The 20,846-nt window shown below is 41.9% G+C and overlaps 1 protein-coding gene across 1 annotated transcript in view; it reads right to left on the bottom strand.

Annotated features, from left to right (window-relative positions):
• Col4a6 (collagen type IV alpha 6 chain) overlaps positions 1 to 20,846 on the bottom strand; it is a 302,609-nt gene that overhangs the window by 27,887 nt on the left and 253,876 nt on the right. Inside the window, exons 13-23 of the mRNA XM_036175415.1 lie at positions 19,575 to 19,628; positions 12,446 to 12,505; positions 11,316 to 11,360; positions 10,743 to 10,796; positions 9,955 to 10,024; positions 8,862 to 8,969; positions 7,628 to 7,786; positions 6,544 to 6,648; positions 5,137 to 5,297; positions 4,248 to 4,427; positions 3,471 to 3,654 (exon numbers count right to left, since the gene is read on the bottom strand). Of these exons, the coding sequence (XP_036031308.1) occupies positions 3,471 to 3,654; positions 4,248 to 4,427; positions 5,137 to 5,297; positions 6,544 to 6,648; positions 7,628 to 7,786; positions 8,862 to 8,969; positions 9,955 to 10,024; positions 10,743 to 10,796; positions 11,316 to 11,360; positions 12,446 to 12,505; positions 19,575 to 19,628 (1,180 nt within the window). The remainder of the gene's footprint in view (positions 1 to 3,470; positions 3,655 to 4,247; positions 4,428 to 5,136; positions 5,298 to 6,543; positions 6,649 to 7,627; positions 7,787 to 8,861; positions 8,970 to 9,954; positions 10,025 to 10,742; positions 10,797 to 11,315; positions 11,361 to 12,445; positions 12,506 to 19,574; positions 19,629 to 20,846) is intronic.

Here is a 20,846-nt window from a genome sequence, read left to right on the forward strand (position 1 = left end):
GTCTTGCTTAAACAAATAAAACAAACAAACAAACTCACTTGTTTTAGTCCTAACTCAAGACTGGGAATTGACTGGTATGTTGCACTGGTTATCCTGGGCTCAGGAGGCAGACAGACCTTAAGCTGGTATCTTATTTCTGTTATTACACATTTGTATTAACACAACTACTTAAGTTCTCCGAGCCTCGTGTGTCAAAGGGGAACTACCTATCCAATTGTGTCTCTGAGATGGAAGGTATTCAACACAGTGCCCAGCACCCTGCTGCGTGCTCAGCGAATGGCAGTTCTCATCTTCCTTGAGAGATGTTCAGAGGAGCTCCTATAAGTCAGTCCCTTGCTTTCTACCTTAGTCTGTCTTGTGATGGTACTTGATAGCCTTCTAGACCTTGTGCTCTTCTGGTCATATACCCCACAGGTATAAAGATTCTGGCCATAAGCACAAATCCTCTGCCATGTGTTGTCATACCCACCTCCATCATGTCAGACACTAAGGTGGCAGAGCTATCTCTGAGAATTATTTCCCCGTTGTGGAAATGTGTTCTATTGACAGACACTTCAGAGTGAGATGCTTCCCTGGGAGGGTGCTTCCAGTCCTATACTCTGCTGGGACCCAGAGTTTTGAATGAAGGGAAAAGACAATCCCTGGAGCTGGCGTGATGAATGGGACCCTATACAAGACTTTCCTGCCACCCAGCTAACTCCATAGCCCATCAGTTTCAATGTGTCTGTATATTACTGTTGTAATTCTATTGCCTTACTCATATGTTATAGAACAAACTAAGTAAAATACAAATATCCCTGAGTAGAGTGTAAATGTAAAGCCACCCATCTCCCCAATTTATCAGACAAGTTACATAGATTCTCTTCACCCATGAGAATCAGATCAGAGCAAAGCTTTTAAAAGATAGAACTGATGCCACTCATCCATTCTAGGAAAGAAAAATGGTGACCAGAGGAAGGTACATAGGAATGAGAAGAAATCAAGGACACATTTCCTTCCATAATGTCCCCCCCCCATAATTTTGACACAGACTACACTGCATTGCATTTTGCATGGAGGGGTTTAAAAATGATAGGCAGGTTAAGAACTTCACATCAATTTGTATTGTATCTGGCTTTTACTCTATATTGCCATGATTTTTAGCTTCACATTCCTGAATTCAGACCATTTTCAATAAAGCAGAAGTGAGCTTTAGCCATGTTATGCTTTATAAGTGCAACAGATGACCACATTATTCAGAATTTTCACCATGAATACCAAAATTCATCTTTAGAATATAAAGCACCTCTAGTTTTCAAGATTATATTATTCCTATTTGTTTTGAGACTAAATAAAAGAAATCAGACATGCATGACTCCTTGCACATGTACCTTGCAAGGCAAGTTATAGCCCAATGAAAGTTCAGAAAATTCAATTAGAAACCTATCAATCCATCAGCATATGTGGTGAAGGAAATCAGCCCCTCTCAGGGTATACACTTTCTTCTGAAGTCCCTTGGAGGTATGCACTAAGGAGCCCTTAAAGAAGTATCTGGCCAGTGACAGCCTCTGCATCCAAGCCTCACAATTACTCTGTCTCTAAAAAGGGTGCAATGTAGCATTTAAGATATCCTGGGTGTCAGAGACAAATGTGATCAATAGAGAAAAGGCATTTTGCTGACACTGATGTCTGAGACCCTGAAGATGTAGTGGGCTCTTGCCTCCCTCTATGTCAGTCTCTTCTAATCTGCAGCAGGGGAAAGATTAGGACAGCAGAAAATGAAAGCAAGACACGTGTTTGTTGAGTCCTAAGGGGGGTCTTGTGTACAGACCAGATATACTGGCCGACCACATTCATCGTGGGCATTGAGTGGAGTGCTAGCACCCACACATCATCAAGTACACAGAAGCCACCTGCAGTAATAACCTGGGTGATAGATCACATTGAGAATCTGGAGCCAGAGTCTCCACAGGGACTGTCAGTTGTCAGCATTCCCAGAGTTTGTAATAATTCATACCACTAAGTTGAACAGCTTCTGATGACTACATGCTCTTCCCTGACAATGCAGATGTCTAGTCCTGGGCTGTCACTGGTAGAAGTAGGCAACATTTAGAAACAGCATCTTACATTTTTTGTGGCAGCAGAAATGGCTATAATGCATAAAGGTGCTTTTAAATGATTGTAAAAAATACTACATTTATTGAGTTATATTTAGCTGCTGAAGAGAAAAAAGAGAGACAACATTCTAAAAGAAGTACTTGCTGCATGTGGTGGTGTACACCTTTAATCCCAGCACTCAGGAAGAAGAGGGAGGCTGATGTCTGTGAGTTCAAGGCCAGCCTGTTCTACCATAGTGAGTTTTATTTGTTAATCACTCAAGGTTTAAGAAGAGATTTTTTTCTGCAAGTAAATATTGGTCTCAAGGAATGCTGTACTCTGCTAGGCAGGTTGAGAGGGTAAGAAGCATCACCTTCAATATCTTTCAGAGACTTGACAATGTTGTCGGTAAAGGGAAAACCATTCATAGAAGCAAGCATAATTTAAGTACTAATGGCACAGTGTAGTAGTCAAGGGAAGGCTAAATGGTAGAAGGCATGTAATTGTCAGCAATGTGTGTAAATAGAATTGAATGGGAAAGTCAGCGAGGAATGGAAGAGAAACTACGAAGGAAATGGTCTTTTGCTCATTTATTCGTCCATCTCACCATCCATCTATCTTTTCCAAAAGCACATAGGTATTTGATAAGCTAGGTATGAGATAATGAAAAGTTACCAAGCAAGAAGAGAAATGAAATGTGAGGCATTTTCAAGAATGAGCTAACCTTAAATTTTCAAATTTTGATGACTGTAAGAAGTGTGGTGCCATTAACAGAAACAGAAATCACAGAACACAAGGGCTTTGATGAAGAGGCTTTCTGACTGTACAAAAGACAAGTTATGGTATGAGACCTTCATAATATATAAGCAGGAATGTTGCCTATTATTATCCTTGAAATTCATGGGGGAAAATAACTTATTGAAAGGGAGTTAAGTATCATACAAGGGTTAGGTTAGAATCCCTGAGTAATCTGAGGTTGTGTCAGTTGGGAAAGATTTTTGTCTGTTGATGGTATAACCATACAACTTAGAGAACTATTTATCAAACTTCCCACTAACTACTTTGATGGTATTTACAACAGAGTCATCCATCCTCTCCTTGAACTTTTCTATGGACTATGAGCTCATAAGCCATCTAGGTGGCTCTGTGACATTTTCAGATAGCTCAATTAGGAGAGTTTTCATTAAGAAGAGCTGAAATACACATTGTTCTACCTTATAAACTTACCGAAATACAGTTATGATCCATTTCCTACTTGAAAACCCTTGAGGATTGACTGTAGTGATTACAGCTAACCAGATATCTTTTTATGACGCATTTCATGCCCAATGAGTCATGGCCACTCTACAAAAGGTCAATTTTCCAAGTCTAAAACATCTTATTGTATGACTCACCCTGAGCTCCACGGAGCCCTTGTTGCCCTGGCAACCCATCTACTCCTTTATCTCCAGGAAGTCCACGGGGCCCAGGAAGTCCTGGCAGCCCAATTCCTGGTGGTCCAGTTGGACCATCATGGCCCTTTTCACCAGGAAGTCCTGGTGACCCTTTTTCACCTGGGAAGCCAGATCCACTGTATCCCTAGGGAACAAAAGAGAGAGAGAGAGAGAGAGAGAGAGAGAGAGAGAGAGAGAGAGAGGCAGACTGAAAGGCCATTTAAAGACTTATCTGAAAAGACTTCTAACCACAGTAATGAGGTAGTCAGTGAACAATATTTTGTGTTTTGTGAACATTCCCCGTCATTCTAGTTTATTGATCAGCCTCTGAGTTTGCTGAGTGGAAATAAGTCTTGCCAACTCTGGGTGATCTGACTTGACAAAAGGTTCTAGATGAGGCTAGGGGAAGAAAGTAGGAAGTGAGGGTGGCAGCAATGACCATTGAAGTCAAAGACAGCAACTGGATTGCTTGGAGGAGAGAGCTGTTGGGAAGCTGAATCATTTTATATTGATATGATTAGTTATTCCTAGTACTTATGAGATAAGTATTCTGAGACAAAAATCTTATTTTACACAAAATGAAAGCATGGAGTCAACATGTTGTGTGCGTGTGTGTGTGTGGGGGGGGGGAGTCGGACACTCTGTTCTACTTTATTCCATGATGCAATGACCAGTAGATCTCCCCTAAGTCCAGTATGATGATTTATAGAGCTAATCACCCAGGAATGATCTACTCACCTGAATGCCTGGAAGCCCTGGTAAACCTGGTATTCCATCCTTGCCTGGAGCTCCTGTCATACCTGGGGTCCCCTGAGGACCAGCATCACCTTTGTCTCCTGACAGTTTTGATCCTCTACTGATGGTTGGTTCTCCTTTCTTTCCTTTGAGGCCTGTATGACCTCTCGATCCAAATAACCCCTGAGAAAGAAACAAATGGCAATAATCAGGAGATACAGACTTCATAGAATTCTGGTGCTTAGCAAAGATATGACCTAAAGTAAGTGGTTAAGGATAATTTTTCACAGTGTTCTGGGCATGTGATTATGTCTCTGTCTTGGATAATTACTTCACATTTTTGGTATCTTTTCCAAATTTTGAAATCTCTGAAGACTGGGCTTCATGTTAATTTCTAAGCAATATCACCCAGCCAGGCAAATCTAGGTTACTGTGTGGAAGGGGAGGAGGGGACAAGGATAGGTTAAATCAGAAAGCTGCTGCTTTCAAGATCCTCTGGTCAGATTGCTGCATGTGACCAAGGCCCATGGTTTACTTTGTTTTTGTTTGTTTTCAAAGGTGCTCTTAATTTATTCTCCACAGAAGATTTTCTCCATTAATTCATCAGCACAATTTCCAATTAGAGCTTAGACTCACAAAAGGAATGCTCTTGATTTTTCAATTGTTGAGGAAATTTCTTGTGCACCCAATTATCACTGTGATTTGTTACTTGTCAATGGTAAACAAGAAATGATTTGACTAACTGCATGAACTTAAGCAAAATCTTCAGAGATTGTTATAATATATTTATTTTATCCCTCTCTTTCTTTCATTAGGAAAATGATTGATGGGGAGTGAAGAACATTTAAAACCCTCCATTGCCCCCTCTGTACCAAAGTTAACTAAGACTTACTGGAGTCCCTGCTGGGCCAGGTGCACCCCTAGAGCCTGGATCTCCTCTAGTCCCTTTAATACCAGGTAGGCCAATGGGACCTTGTGCCCCAGGCAAGCCTGGTTCCCCATATGGTCCAATGTTGGGGGCACCACCTTCACAAGCACAAAACCCAGAGTCTCCTGAAGAAAAAACAAACAACAAATAAACAAATAAAAACACAAATGTCAATAACAAATAAAATAGGTTCTTTTTCCAAGAGTGGTTATCTATGACTTGACAGGCTTCCCTTGGGGGGAAATCAAAAGACTTTCAGAGACTCAGATAGCCTAAGTTCACTGTCCATAGGAAGACATATGTGCTAGTGAGTCAGTTTTTACTAGTCTTGGTTGAGGTACAGCCATCATTGAGTCTCATGCTGAGAACCACCAATTGCCACTTAAACAACTGAGAGTCTACATTTAATTAGTTCACATATACTGATGTGACCGATGATAGGACTGTCAGTGAAAAGCCTTTTTAAAGAAAGGTTGCATGTAGTGCAGGTTAGACTCAAACTCATGTGCCATCTAGCTCAATTTCAACAAAGCACTTCTGATGACATACCAAGGAGTTACAATTATATAACCTAACCAATTACATTGTTTCCATGAGCACAGTCTGCAGAACACACAGTCACCAGCACCACAGTTGGTAACAAATGTGGTTGGCTGTATTTCCCTATGATCCTGAAGGATCTCTTCTTACTTTTAGAAACAGATCTTGGAAACTCTGAGAGAATGGTCTATTCCTTGGATTAGTGAAAACTGAGCATAAATGCTCTGAAATCCTAAGCAAGGGAGATTTTGAATTTTTCAGATTAGGGATGATCATCTGTCAAAGTCTATGTAATATTCCAGAATCCAAAGACTACAAAATCGGAATCATTTCTGATCCTAAGCATTTTGGATAGGCATAGTCAATTTGTATTTCTCAAGTGTGATCCTAGACCTCCTGAATGAACCATCCAATTGGGATGCTGGTGTATGAGGCAGCTTGCTGGGACCCTGCTTGTTTTACTGGAGTAAATACCTTAGGTCTTGACCTACACAGAGTCCTAAGGCTAATGGTGTTGGGAAGCAGTGCCTAGACAAAGCCTTGCACACTGGGGTTATCTGTCCTGGTTAGCACCCTGGGGTGCTGACAATAGCTTCTGCAGGCTCAAGGGGTGGAAAGAGCAGCCCATAAGCCTCTTTTTTTTGTCCTGTGTGACCTCAATTTTCAACTTCATTCTTAGAGCTCCAATTAAAGCACGTCCAACAGTCCTATGTCTTCTCAAGAGCCCAGAATACTTCTGTTCAGGTTCCTAAGGCTATTGTCATGATCAATCCCCTTAAAGTCTCTCTAGGGCCTGGGGGGGTGTCTAAGAAATTCAAGGGACAAAATCACCTTTTACTCCTTTGAGGCCCTGATGTCCTTTTGGACCTCGTTCTCCTTGGAGACCAGGGAACCCAGGCTCCATGCTAGGCAAAAGTCCAGTCTCAAATGTGCGATCTGCAGGATTTAAAAAAAACACATCTCAGTCTCCAAGGCCTGGGTCCTTGAGGCTCAACACACAGAGTAGATTAGGAGAAAAAAATCTCAGCCTGGGATGCCTGCCAAGTCTGCTGCAGAAGAGCCGATAGGCCTCTCATTTGGCTCTCTTCACTACCAGCAGAATGGCTGCTATCACCCCCACACTGCACTAGATTCAGAGGTGAACAAAGTAACTCACTAACTCAGTAGTGCCAGTCTCTAGCCCAGAAAGCTTCATTTGGGCAAAGAGGAAGCAGGTGCCAGCTGCAGTGGTCAGGGGACTTAGGCTGCATAGAATCATGCTGGGCAATACTTCCAGCCTTGCAGATTCTCTCACAATCCAGAATTCCATCTAAGGAGAATAGGCACTGTGTAGATATGCATATTTTATCTCTATCTCTATCTATCTATCTATCTATCTATCTATCTATCTATCTATCTATCTGTCAGTTATCTCATACTGGGAGAAGAACCCATTGCTTTGCACATACCAAAACCCTATCAAACTGGTCTATACCTCTAGCCACCTCCCCATGAAGGCTTTTAGCAGACATCTTGAGGATCAAAGCATGGCTTCTCCTTTCTCAGATTCTCAGCCTACCTGACCAGAGCTTGGAAAACTCTGAAAATCCAATTCTGCTTCCCTAGAATCTGAAAAGCCAAAGTCCTGGCAGGGGTGATGGGGATGTGGGCATTAAGAGCTGTGTAGGACAGAAGAGTGGTGAGTAAGGAAGTCAGTGTTTGGTCATCATCAGCTTGCTCATTTCTTAAAAAAACAGGCCCTGCACTCCTGTTCCTGTCAGTAGAGGTGAAGCTGAGACAGATGGGATAGGGCCTTCATTGTTGCCCTCTGCTGTTAGCTGTCCTCAGTGAGCTGTTTCTCCTGTGAGGGGCCCTGTCAAAATCCTAATGGTTTTGAACCATACCTGGGTATCAATACCAAAAAATAATAACTTACTAGGTGGGCCTGATGGGCCTGGTAGACCTGGTAAACCTGGTAAACCTGGCAAACCAATTCTGCCAGGCAGGCCAGCTTCCCCAAAGGTGGTGCGTCCTGGGTTTCCTTGGTCTCCTTTCAGGCCTTGAAATCCCCGAGGCCCGAGGGCACCTGGAAGACCTGGAAAGACACACACACACACACACACACACACACACACACACACACACACACAATGTTCACTCTAGCACCCTACTGTTGGGGGCATATTCCAGTTAGCAGTGTATAGATAGAGCAACACAAGGGAAGAATTAGGGAAATCATTTGCTCCTTTCATGACAGTTAGAAAAGTCCCTTGGGAATCCATTAGCCTAACCACCTAGGAAACTGTGGTTACTTGTAAAGAAAAGCTAGGTTTGCAGGCTCTGACTGCTGCGTTTGTTCTACTCCTGTGCTGGGCCCAATTGTAGCTCCTATGAATGGCTGCCTTCAAAACCCAACTATCCTTACAGAGGCTCCTCTCCAAAGAATTTAGAAACTAGTGACTTTAATAGACATGTCTGAGCATTTATATTAGGGACAGCCCTGCCTTCCAGACTCTGGCATACTCTTTCTCTGCCCTATAGAATGGAATATAAGTTTTCTCCTTCTGTGATTGGTTCAATAGTATCACCTATAGGATCCTGGGGACATTTTGTGCTAGAGTTAAGCCTAGAAGAGGGTCCAGGTGCAGATCGATTGATCGATCTATCTATCTATCTATCTATCTATCTATCTATCTATCATCTGTCTCTCCATCTCAAGCTGAGAATAGAACACATTGCTTTGCACATGCCAAGAAACTCTCTCCAATTGGCTCACACCTTTAGCCACCCCTCATAAAGGCTTTTAGCAGCCACCGTGAGGATCCAGCAGAGACAGATTCTTCTTTGTTAAACTCAAATGGCACATCCAGGGGAAGAGTGAGAGGGCTCCAACCACCCAATCCAGATCTCCAGTTCCTTCCAGCCTCAATGGCAGTCTGGACTTGACTTTCTGCCTGTGGTGCTCATTTAACACAAAGGAAAGCTACTGACCTAGGCCCTCTCTGCAATACCCTAGCTTTAGGATAACTATGGGAGAATATACTGACCAGTCTACCTTTCCTTTGACCTTGGGTAGGTATGTGCCTGGATCCTGAGTTAGAGAGGGAGATGCTAGGAAATACAGTACAGAGAAGACTGATCAATGCAGAGGATGGATTAGTTTGCTTCACCTGTTAACGATGGGAGGCCAGGAGCACCAGAGGGGCCACGTTGGCCTTGGATGCCTTCATCTCCTCTAAGGCCTGGGAGGCCTGGCACACCAGGGTCTCCAGGATAACCTGGCATTACAGTGAAAAAAGAAATGAAAAACCAAAATGGATGCTCTCACTTGCCACAAAATGTTGGAGAAAAGGTGCAGGGAACTGTCATGGGCCTGGCAGTTTTTGTTGTTATTCTCAGGTCTCCTAGATGCTGATGGTCTTAAGTGATAATGGGCCTTCCAGAGCTAAGGCTCCACTAGTATTTTATTTTGTAACTAGATCTCACTATGTTACCCAGGGTGGCTTTGAACTTACTCTCCTCCTGTTTAAGGTTTCCAAGTTCTGAGATCACAGGCAGGTACCATCATACCAAGTTATTACTAATACTTAAGACTTGGTCTTGTTAGAGCCTTACTTTTCTGACGAGACCTGGAAAGTACTAGGAAGGTTCTTCTACTGCTACTGCTACCGCCTTAAATGTTCATTGTTGATGTTAAGATGATTAACACCACTTTTTACAGTTTTGCTATAGGTTTCTTTGGAGTAGAACTCTGGAGGCCACTATCAACATTGGGCATGTAGATGTATAGTGAAGGCAAAGAGGAAGGGTAGAACACACCCAGTAACTAGGATAAGGACAGAAGAAGACAAACTTTCTAAGTATCACACTGCTAAGGGCCCTAAGCAGCTAGATCAGTAGCATGCTTGACATCATCTCCATGAAACCCTGAGTATTCTATAGTCTTAGGCTGAAGGCAGCCCAGCTGAGGAGGATGTCAATCCTTCTTTAAGCATTTCCAGGAGAACTTTTCTGTTACTCAAATTCAGGCCTAGGAGAGCCCAGATTCGTGTCTTGATGGATCAACACAAAAATGGGAAGCTGTTTTGTCTTGTCTTGTCTAAGAGATTGGGATTCCATTCATTCACCAAGCTCAGGGCTCATGAGTGGCCCTTGATACTGTCAGTCATCCAGTGGATGACAGTGTATCCTTTCACCAATTATAGGAGATATTGGTTTTAACACTTTGTTTTTTTCTCCAATCAAATCAACAAAGAGTTGCACCTGAGATCACAGCACCATCTGCATCAGTAAAAATGTCTGGGCCTCGCAGACCAACGCCACCCTTTTCACCCTGTAAAGATTAAATAGATTGAACACAAAAGTTTCTTTGGCGACATTACCTAAGATCTATGTGCCTTCAAAGCACCAGGAAAGTAAAAAGTCCCTTCCTCTTCGACTCCTGATTTCTAGGGTAATCTAGTTCAGAGGTTAATTTCCAAGAATAAGAAATTGAAGATGAAGGTGACACAAGGTAGCTGGATCTGCAAATTTGATCTGCGAATTTGTCAAGGACTAAGGATCTCAATTTTGTTTTGCAACATCACCATAAGGCATTCTGTTTCTGGGCCTGGGAAATGTATCACAAACACAAATAACACAGCTAAGGAAGCAACCAGACTTCAATTTTTTCCTTCTGTTCTCAGCAAGCTTAAGATTCTAACACCTACTACCTTTATTGTTTGAATGACGACAAAGGAAGTCGAAAGAGTCCTAATTCTCTGCAAAGACAGGTTCAGTGACTACAATCTGATTCCGGGGAATACCCAGAGTGGGTGCTAGGGTAGTCAATAATAAGATACATTGTCAATAGAGAGTTTTAAACACAATTTTGGTAGCATCTGAGGGATGTTCATCAGCTTTGTGTACAGCATGGGGCACATGCATTTCTTGAGAAAAATGTGACACCTAAAACATCAAAATATTAAAAATACTCCATAACTAGACATTTATAGGAATCCTTCATTTTTTCACATCTCAAATCCTGGTGGTGTACTTCACAATGATATTACCTTAATTCCTGGGAAGCCATTAATTCCAGGAAAACCTGAAGTCCCCTTCTTTCCCTGTGATAGAAAGATAGTTATCACTAAGTTCAAGTACAAGTACATAAGGTGGGCTGCCCTGTGGATTATGCCAAGGTGGATAGTACAGGGAGCTTGATGTCACTTAGAGTGTGGACAGCTTTGCACATTCTTCCAGATGATAATATAGCATCAGGTAGTCAATTTGCAAATTGAAGTGCATAAGAGTCACAAGGGTATGGATACAAGTAGGCTAGCTTTGCTGACCCTTGATAACATATTACTACACTATGGCATGACAAAACACAAAAGGTAATGTAACAGTGGTTGTCCATCTTCTTGGGTGAAGAGAGAGAGAGAGAGAGAGAGAGAGAGAGAGAGAGAGAGAGAGAGAGAGAGAGAGTCATTAGGATTATAAAATTATGTTACTAAAGAGAGTAGACAATTTGCATTATATTTGCATTATAGGCAATGTCTCCATTTGGCCATGTTAAGTAAAGCAAGATGATCTTTTGATTAGGATTTTATAAACCAATGCTTTATAGATATTAATCAAAATACCTGTCTCCCTGGATATCCTTGTACTCCTTCTGAACCCATGGGACCCTGTAAAGTGAAGAACCACATCTTGAAAAGTTGAATAGATCACACCAGGAAAAAAAAAACAAACTTCTAGACTCATATAATAAAGTTATCCACCTGAGTTTAGGATTTAGTAGTTCCTTAAGTCAGGTAAGAAAACCTTCCTAGACTTGGCTTTTTTTTCTAGGCATTAATCCACCCAGATGAATAGCTTCATGGAACATTTTTAAAAAACTAAATAAATGGAAACATTTGAAGTATTAGGAGGAATTTAGTAAAAGGGTTGTATGGTATTCTACTTAGCTGATTTGGTTTCAAGTCAGAGGTTTTTAAATAGACTATTGGATGGCCTGTTGTCTGCTATCTCCAAAATATTCTTTGTTGGTGATTATGAGTTTTAAAGCAAAGGATAAGGGAAAAGAGAGAAAGAAATGGAAGAGCAATAACTAATTATTTATAAATGCCCAGAGACTTAACATCCTCATAGATAAACTAAAACCACAGTACTCTAAGATGTGCTTATGTAAGGTAAAAGTTGACCAACTTCTTATAACCAAAGGTCTCAGTTCCTGAAAGCTAGGAATCAGAAGGGATGATAATTATGTCTCCATTCAAAATAACATTATTTTGGAAAAATGCTGACTCCAAACATCATTCACTGTGTTCTAGAAATTCCCAGTCTTGTTTATGTCCCACAGAGATTACACCTGGCTCTCTTTTATTCCTATTCTACTTCTTGCCCACATTCCCTTGGAGTATAAAAGAATAAAGGCAAGAATGCATGTGCACCATTCTTTTGCTCAGAAGAAAATTACATGTGAAAGTCAGAAGTAACACGTAGGCTGGGGAGCCACCTAAGTGTAGTAGCTACATCATTCCTTGTTCAAGGGAGCCAATCAGCCAAAAGAATGGGCATAAGCGGAGAGGTAAGCCTGCCAGAAAGTTGAGATGAGAAATAAAAGAAGCTTAGCTAGCTATCAAATTATATGAGCAAGGGACCAAACAAGACAAAATGAAGACAAGAAAGAGAGAGAGCTACATTTCTTTCAAACAAGAAAAAGGATCAGGTGACTTGATGGACACAGGCAAGTGACACTCCAGGTTCATACCCTAGGTCCTGGCAAACCAAGGATTCCCCTTTCTCCTTTTTCTCCAATAGATCCAAACTCCTGAAAGCAAAAAAAAAAAAAAAAAAAAAAAAAATAAGCCAGAAATGATAACACTCATTTTCTCATTGGGATGGTATGGTGGCACATACCTGTAATTTCAGCTCTCTGGAGGCAAAGGCGGGAAGATTCTCATGAATTTGAGGCCAGCCTGGGCTATATAGTGAGTTCCAGGTCAGCCAAGGCTACTTTGCAAGACTCTATCTCGATCAATCCCTTATTTTCTCATTGGTTGCATGGCTCTACTCAAAGGAAAGAGGCAAACCACCTCTACTGAGTCCTTAGGGAGGCTCCTTATATGGAACATCTTGCCAAAAAGCACATAGAGAATGAATATGCCCTAGACCATTCATTAGGCACTGCTTTGTGGTTCTAGAAGTAGTGCCTTTTCCCCCAAACACTATTGCATGTACTTGTACCATCATGAGCTAACAGCACAGGAATAAGAAAGTGCCTAAACTCCCACTCTGATTTTACAGATCAGGAAAAACTTCCGGGAAGGGTAAGATCACTAAGAAAGCCAAGTCTTCTGTGATTCCAGAGCCCTTTCTGGAAGAACCAGCTGCATTCTGCCATCTAGGAACTTGACTCTGACAGAACAATGGAAGGTTGTATGGGTGTTTGGGAATTTATACTAGAAGGAAGACATTTTACCCTTTAGATACACATGAGAACCATGGCATCTTTTTCCATAAGAAAGGAATATTTCTACCTATAGTCCTTCACTGGTACTGCTATCTTGTCACATCCTAGGAGTAAACCAAAGGGGATGGTTAATCAGTTCCTTTTTCATTGCTACAAGAAGTGAGGACTTATAGCCATGGGTTTGATTTTCGGGCTCTCTAGAAACAAGCAGGAAATTTAAGAAGCAGACACAAGGAGAACTTTGTCAAGTCTGGGTCCAGGGCCGACATCCAGCCCCCAAGTTATAGAAATATTCATTACCAAAGTGAATAATATCCTTCATGTGAAACTTACCTGAAGCCATTTGTAATTGCTTAAAATTATACATATTGGAGCATGTTTTTTTGTTTGTTTGTTTTTAGCAAACAGCGTTTATTCCTACTGTTAAAGTAGGAGGAATGAAGATTTCTCAAATATAAGCTTTTCTAAAGATGCCAACTGTTGCTGTGGCATATCTCCCAGTGTTCCCTTGATGTTCCCTGACTCAGCTGGTATGAGGACATTGTCTAGATCTCATCTGTATCCTTTTCTTCCTCTTAAATAATCTGTGTATTATCACAAGTACTGAAACCTGCATGAATATTCCTGTGGCTCTATATACTCAAGAGTTAAAAAAATCAAATGTGGGATTTTCTCTTGCTTTTTCATTGTGGAGACGGTGTCTTTGAGGGATGTAGTTTAAATAGGGCTTTGGTTCCCACTTCTCTTTTTCCTTCTCTGCTTCTATAGAGTTATTCTGCTGACATTAGTGTATAATTTAAAAGGACTGTGGTCAGCCATGTGGACTCCCCCCCTCAACTTTTTAAAGAGAACATGGGAGGAGATGGGGGAAAGGGAACAGATATGATCAAAATACATTCTATGAGATTCTCAAAGATTAAATAAAAATATAATTTAAAAATCAAATGGAATACAAATTTGTTTGAAATCTTAACTTCTTCCACTCCATATTTCAAATTGAAATGGAAGTATGTTGCCACCTAGCAGAATGTGTCTAGTGTTCTCTAAAGTTGAATAATTCAAATAACCTTCCCTGACCTGTCCAAAAAATGTTATGGCAGCTAGTGCTGCCCCAAAGTCTTTAATTGTAAGTCTTCTATGAAAGAAAGTTTTCTAAGTGGAAGACCTCTCTCCCAGCCTTTCCTCTCTCCCTCTGAAGCAAGTGATTGCTGACTGCATATGTGCAAAGTGATCCAGTAAATACTTGCTGAATTAAGTGCAATAGTGACACATAGAAAGTAATGACGGCACAAGATACATAAGCAAGCAAACAAACAAACAAAAGTGCCCAGGAACTGTAACACGCCTCTATTCATCTTTCCCAGGAGGATAAATACAAGAAAATCTTTTATTTCTTCAAAAAGTGAGAGAACCTGTATTTTCCCCACCATTTTGAGGTCCAGAGTTTGTGAAAAGTATGAACAAAAACAAACGTGAAAAATGTAAAAAAAGGAAATCTCTCTCTCTCTCTCTGTTAGAGCCAATAAACGATAAATGGCTTGGCAAAACACTGTGCTGCGGGACTCAGCTTGTCTCCTGGCACAGGGAGGCACTGTTCAGAGACCTCGCTGAACAAGCTGTTCTACTAGAAATCCTGGGACCTGATCCATTACAGTTGGCCTTGGCGCACAGTCCTGCAATGGCGCCCCCCCCCCCCACTGTCTATTCACTCTTGGCCCAGAAGCTTTCTTAGGGTGCTAGCTTAACTCTTGCAGCCTTGTTCTCCAGGCCTCAGGGCTCCTGCTGTTTTGTTTTGGAGGAGACGGAGTCAGAACACTCCACCTACCCAGGAGTCCCTTCAGATCTGCTGAGCAGTTAGTTACCTTCAGTATTTGTCAGATTCATCTCTGTTCTCACCTGGAACCACTCTAACATTCTACCTTCTCCCAGGGGTCCATGTTCCTGGGATAAAGGGCACATGGGTATATAGTTCCGACAACCTCCAAGGAGAGTGTGAGCATGCTGCTGAGGACAAGGGAGGTGAAATGAGTGAGGCTGGGACCAAGCCAAAAAGTCAGGGATTTTAATTAATTAATTAACTAATTAGTTCATTTTTAAACCACAGAGGGTGCTAGAGAAAGGTGAGGCGTACATCTATCAGATTGTGCATCTTATCTCCTGCAAAGATTTGGGAAGGGAGGGTAATTGAAAGCTGGTGTGATGGAGGCTCTGGGTTCCGGAAATGTGCTTCTGAAAAGCTCAGGATGCCTCACATAAGCTATCACCTTTCCTCTCCTAACTTTTCTGTCAGGCATATTAAGGTATTAATGAATGTCCACATTAAGCAGGTAGATACGTTAGGAGTGAAGGGGGTCTACGATTTGGACCGTCAGTCAGTCACCCACTGAATCCATGTAGAGGCGAGCTGATAACGGCTTCCTTTATTCCATTCTATGAAATATAGTGTGCAATATAAAAGGAAGCATTTCCCAACTTTGGTACTTTTGTTTCCAGTCAGGGTTTCTGGTTTTTTAACCTTGAAAAGATGGAGCTGGGAACGTGATTTCTCATCACGTGTTGCCATCAGTCAGTCTCTTTTACAGGAGGAAATGAAACGCATTGATATTGCCGGAGGAAACCCTCTGAGGTCTAAGTGAAGAAAGGGGGAGGGAGGAAGCATGAGCCAGTGAATCCCAAATCCCAGAGCAGCAGAGATCACAACATCTTGGCGATTGAGAGCCAAAATACTTCCACTGGGTGACTTTCCTGAACTGGACTGCAGGGGGCAGTATGGTATGAGGAAACAAATTCCGAACTGGCCAGCATTCAACAATATAGAAAGGCAAAGAGGGTCTGCATGGGTCTGCACCAGGTCCTCTGTGTATATATCATGGCTCTCAGTTTAGTGTTTTTAATGGGATTCCTGAGTGTGTGAATGAGTGGGTCTCTGTTTCTTGTGACTTCTCTTGGGCTCTTTTCCTTCTGTTTGTTTCCTCCAATTTCAATGTGTTAGTTTTTGTTTTATCTTATTGTATTATATTATAATCCCTTAGAAGCCTATTTGTTTTTTAATGTGAGACAGAAAGGGAGTGGATATGGATGGGAGAGGATGTGGTAAGAAACTGGGAGGAGTAGAGGGAAAGGAAACTGTAATCAGGATATATTATATTGAGAAAAAACCATTTTCAATAAAAGGAAAAAAGAGTTGGTTAAGAAATGCCATCTGATAGAAATATAATGTGAGTCAGTAAGGTACTTGCAGTTTTTTCGTAGCTATGTTTTAAAAATGAGATAGCGATTTTTAACAGTTATCCAAATCCATCATAAATATGAGCTGTCTCAAATTACTCTTTCCATACTTGTGTTTTGAGATCCAGTGTGTATTTGCTTACGGTATAGCTCATCTCATTTCAGATGAGCCACATTTCAAGAACTCTGTAGTCATATGTATCTACAGATTATGTCATCGTACAGGAAAGCTTTGTAAAGATTCTTCAATACAGTGCAACTGGGCCTCAGAAGGAAGCCTAGTTATGGCCACTGCCACATTACTGGAAAGTAGTCCAGCAGTTTGCCTAAGCCCCAGAGCTGGAGTTGATGCCAAGGTGAGGGTACTCTACCTTCAACACCATGGCTCACTTCCTTTCCCATTCACTAGCTGCAAAACTGATTAGAATCAAGGGAGTAGAACAAAGATTCTCTGTGCCCCTTTGTGTTTGTGGGGTAACAGGAATCCCGATGGAAGCAATCTGTGCCACCGGTTCCTGGGCCGTGCTTCCTGACCACACGGTGACACACAGAGTATTTCACAGTACTACCAGGAAGAACTGGAGTCCACAGTTATTCCCACTGTGCCAGCAAGTGGGGGCAGGCCTTGTTGCCCTGGATGTATCCACTTTCTCCCGGTCTCTAACCCCAATCCATGACAATTTTGTCAGCTTCTTCAAAACACATTTTGTCACATAAGAGACAAGAAAACGCAATGCAGTGGCCTCTTTCCAGTTCTTATGCAAACAAGGCACCTGAAAACTAGTAGACTGTTTTTGGTATGATTGCCATTTTTACTATATGGAAACTCCCAGGAATCCACAAGGATGACCCAAGCTTAGACTCCTAGCAATAGAGGAGAAGGTGCCTGAACTGGCTTTTCCTGTAATCAGATTTGTGACTACCCTAATTGTTATCATAGAGCCTACATCCTGAAAACAACCTACATCCAGCAACTGATGGAAGCAGATGCAGAGATCCACAGCCAAGCACCGGGCCAAGCTCTTGGAGCCCAGCTGAAGAGAGGATGGAGGGACTATAAGAGCAAGTGTAGGGGGGTCAATACCACAATGGGGAAAACCACAGAGACAGCTGACCCAAATTAGTAGGAGCTCATGGACTCTGGACTGACAGCTTGGGAACTTGCATGGGACCGAGCTAGGTCCTCTGAATGTGGGTGACAGTTGTGTAGCTAGGTCTGTTTATGGGCCCCCTGGCAGTGGAACCAGAATTTACCCCGGGTACATGAACTGGCTTTCTGGGGCCCATTCCCTGTGGAGGGATGCCTTGATCAACCTTGATGCGTTGGGGGGGGGGGGGCTTGGTCCAGTCTCAACTTGATATGCCAGACTTTGTTGACTCTCCATGGGAGGTGTTACCCTCTCTGAGAAAGGGAGGAGGTGGGGAGGGAGGGTAGAAGAAGAAGGGGAGGGAAGGGGAAGTTGGTATGTAAAATGAAAAAAATAAGTAAAAAAATAAACTTAAAAAATATAGCATGTTTATCTTTCCACTTGCCTCCATTTCCATTGCTATCACCATGGCCTGAGCTATTACCACCATCATTTGCCTCTGCTGCTGTAGTAATTTGTGCTTACTGCTCCAGATCCTTCCATATGTCCCTCCCCCAACCAGAATGAGCTCAGTAATACAATCCAGGGATGGGGACCTGGGATAAAATTCTTGCAATGCAAGTGCAAGGAGCAGAGTGTAGATCCCCAGAACTGACTTAAAAGATAGGAAGGCATGGTGACACCCTGTATTCCCAGCACTCAAAAGACAGAGGCAGGGATCCCTGGGACAGCCCTGGATTCTGCAAGAGACTCTACCTCAACAAACAATGTGAAGAACAATCTAGGGAGACATCCAATGTCATCTTTGGGCTTCCATACACATGTATACATGCATGAATATGCACTTACACACAAAGATACACTCACACATATATAAACATTCGCACACACTTGTACACACACACACACACACACACACACACACACACACACACACATTCACTCACAAATAGCTTCTCATGACACTTCAAATAAAAGCCACAATTGACTTCTGAAGCTGGTTGTGACCCGAGTCCTATGTCTCTCAGTTTGTTCTTTCTTTCCATTCAATTGCTTTATTTTGATTTTTGAGATAGGGTCTTGCTGTGTAGCCCATGAGAACTCATAACAGTCCTTCTGCCTCAGCCTCCTAGTTGGTAGGACTAGAGTTATATGCTACCATGCCAGGCCCTGACCACTCATCTGCTGTGCCTCTGAAGTGTTGAGCTTTTCAAGCTCAGGGTGTTGGAACTTAAGGTTCCCTCAGTTGACAAGCACTTTTTCTCATATTTACATGACTTGTTCCTTCATATTATACAGGTTTCAGCTTACATAGGACTTCTTGAGAGAGGCTTTTGTTGACCACCCTCTCCTAAGTGTTTCTCTACAATGTGTTATCACAGCATTCATCTTCTATCTTTTATATATCACCATTGTGTGGACTTTTTTGTTCAGTTTTCCTTGTGCCACTGGGAATAGAAACCAGGGCCTTGAGGGTGCTAGGCAAACAGTGTACCACTGAGCCACATCACAGCTCACGAATTTGCTGTTGATACATCTTTTGTTTTCTACATTCCTTATATTTTTTCCATTAGAATGTAATCTCAAAGACAGAGAGGAAATTTTATTAGTTGCTCTTATAGCCTCTGAGTCCAGGAGAAAACATGGCACATAGAAGCCTTCCAAAAACATTTGCTGTGTGTAAGAATCTAAGATAGGGAGGCAGATAGGAAGGTAAAGCTAGGATTACTCAGAACAGATATTGTTTATTGAATGCTTGATAAGTTCCAGCTATGTACAAAGCTTTCTCTCATGTGTGTTATCTCATTTCATCTTCAGATATACTCCATCACTGTCCTCTTTTCTGGCTAGGAGAACAAAAATCAGAAATCTTAAGAGATTTTTGACCCAGAAGGCAAGTCTAGGTCTGCTTTAACTCTAAAGTTTGAGCATGGAGAGCCATGCTGTAAGTTCCATGAAGTCAAAAACCAAAAAATATTTCCTTCAAGGCATTCAGTGAAGACAGTAGCATTCACAGAAATAACCATGGGTGGAGGTCTTCCTGTCAGCCATATGGTGCTTTTTATACAGCAAGACCCCGGAACACATGTTTACCAAGTGTGAAGACTTACCAGGAAACCTGGAGGGCCACTCATGCCTGGGAGACCTGGAGGCCCTGGTTCACCCTGGAAAGTTAACCAAAGGCTAATGAGTAGCAGCAAGAAGCAATGAACATGAATGATAGAGGCTCCTTCAAAGTACCTGGGCCACTCAGTAGGGAACCAATAAGTATCACAGCATGGGACAGTGGTATAGATCCATCTGCTTGCCAGGTTGTCTTAGTTGAGGGAGCCCCTTGGCCTATGGAAGGTCAATGACTAATACACATTCTCAGTCAGGTGAATTGAGACAAAAGAATGGTTAGTTGTTTCATTTCTTGTGGAAGAAGATGCTTCAAACATATAGGCTACAAAGAAAAGAATGATCTCAAGCCAAGGCTAAGAAACAAAATTTGGAAAGAGACACATAACATTTTAATATCTCTCTTCCTGAAGTGCTAATTTATCTTACATGGGCTGTGGCAAAGCTCCCTATGGTACAGGACAGATTGGAGGGGCAAATAATCTCCTACATTCTCTTAGATTGGTCCCAAATCAAGAACTTTCCCAATATAAAGCTAGAACAGTTGTTCTCAGCCTGTGGGTCATGACTCCCTTGTTGGGGGGGGGGGTTCAAACAACCCTATCACAGGGGTTGTATATCAGATATTTACATTATGATTCACAAAAAGTAGCAAAATTACAGTTGTGCAGTAGAAATGAAATAATTTTATGGTTGGGGGTCACCACAACATGAGGAACTGTTAATACAGGGTCACAGCATTAGGAAGGTTGAGAACCACTGAGCTAGAGGAAATGGAGTTGTCCACAAAGACAACATTAAAGAAATGAGACTCTGTATGTTTCCATCTGGGCCCCTTCATCATGGAAATAGAATCACAAAATTTAAAGGAACCCCAGGGAATGCAGGCCCCTGAAAGATATCAGGTCATGTTAACAGAATAGAACTGTTGAAACACAATCATGAACACAGTTTATCCTAATAGAAATGGGCAAATTATAAAATATAACCTTCAGCCTTGGTGGTTCAGGTAAGGCAAATTAGATCATCCACTGCCACTTGTTAACAATACTCCCTATGTTTAAGGTCCACTATCCCCCCACACACACAGTGCTGTGAAAGAACCCAGGGCCTTGCACAAGCTCTCTACCACTGAATAAAGCTTAGGGGGCAAATAATGTCTTCAAAATGATAACTCAAAAGGAAATATTTATACTCAATGTATTTGGTAGACAACTTAAATACTGAGAGGTTTGGAGTTCAGAGGAAAAAATCCAAGCATG

The sequence above is a fragment of the Onychomys torridus genome, chromosome X (genome assembly GCF_903995425.1).
Source record: "Onychomys torridus chromosome X, mOncTor1.1, whole genome shotgun sequence".
In the NCBI taxonomy this organism is placed as follows: domain Eukaryota; kingdom Metazoa; phylum Chordata; class Mammalia; order Rodentia; family Cricetidae; genus Onychomys; species Onychomys torridus.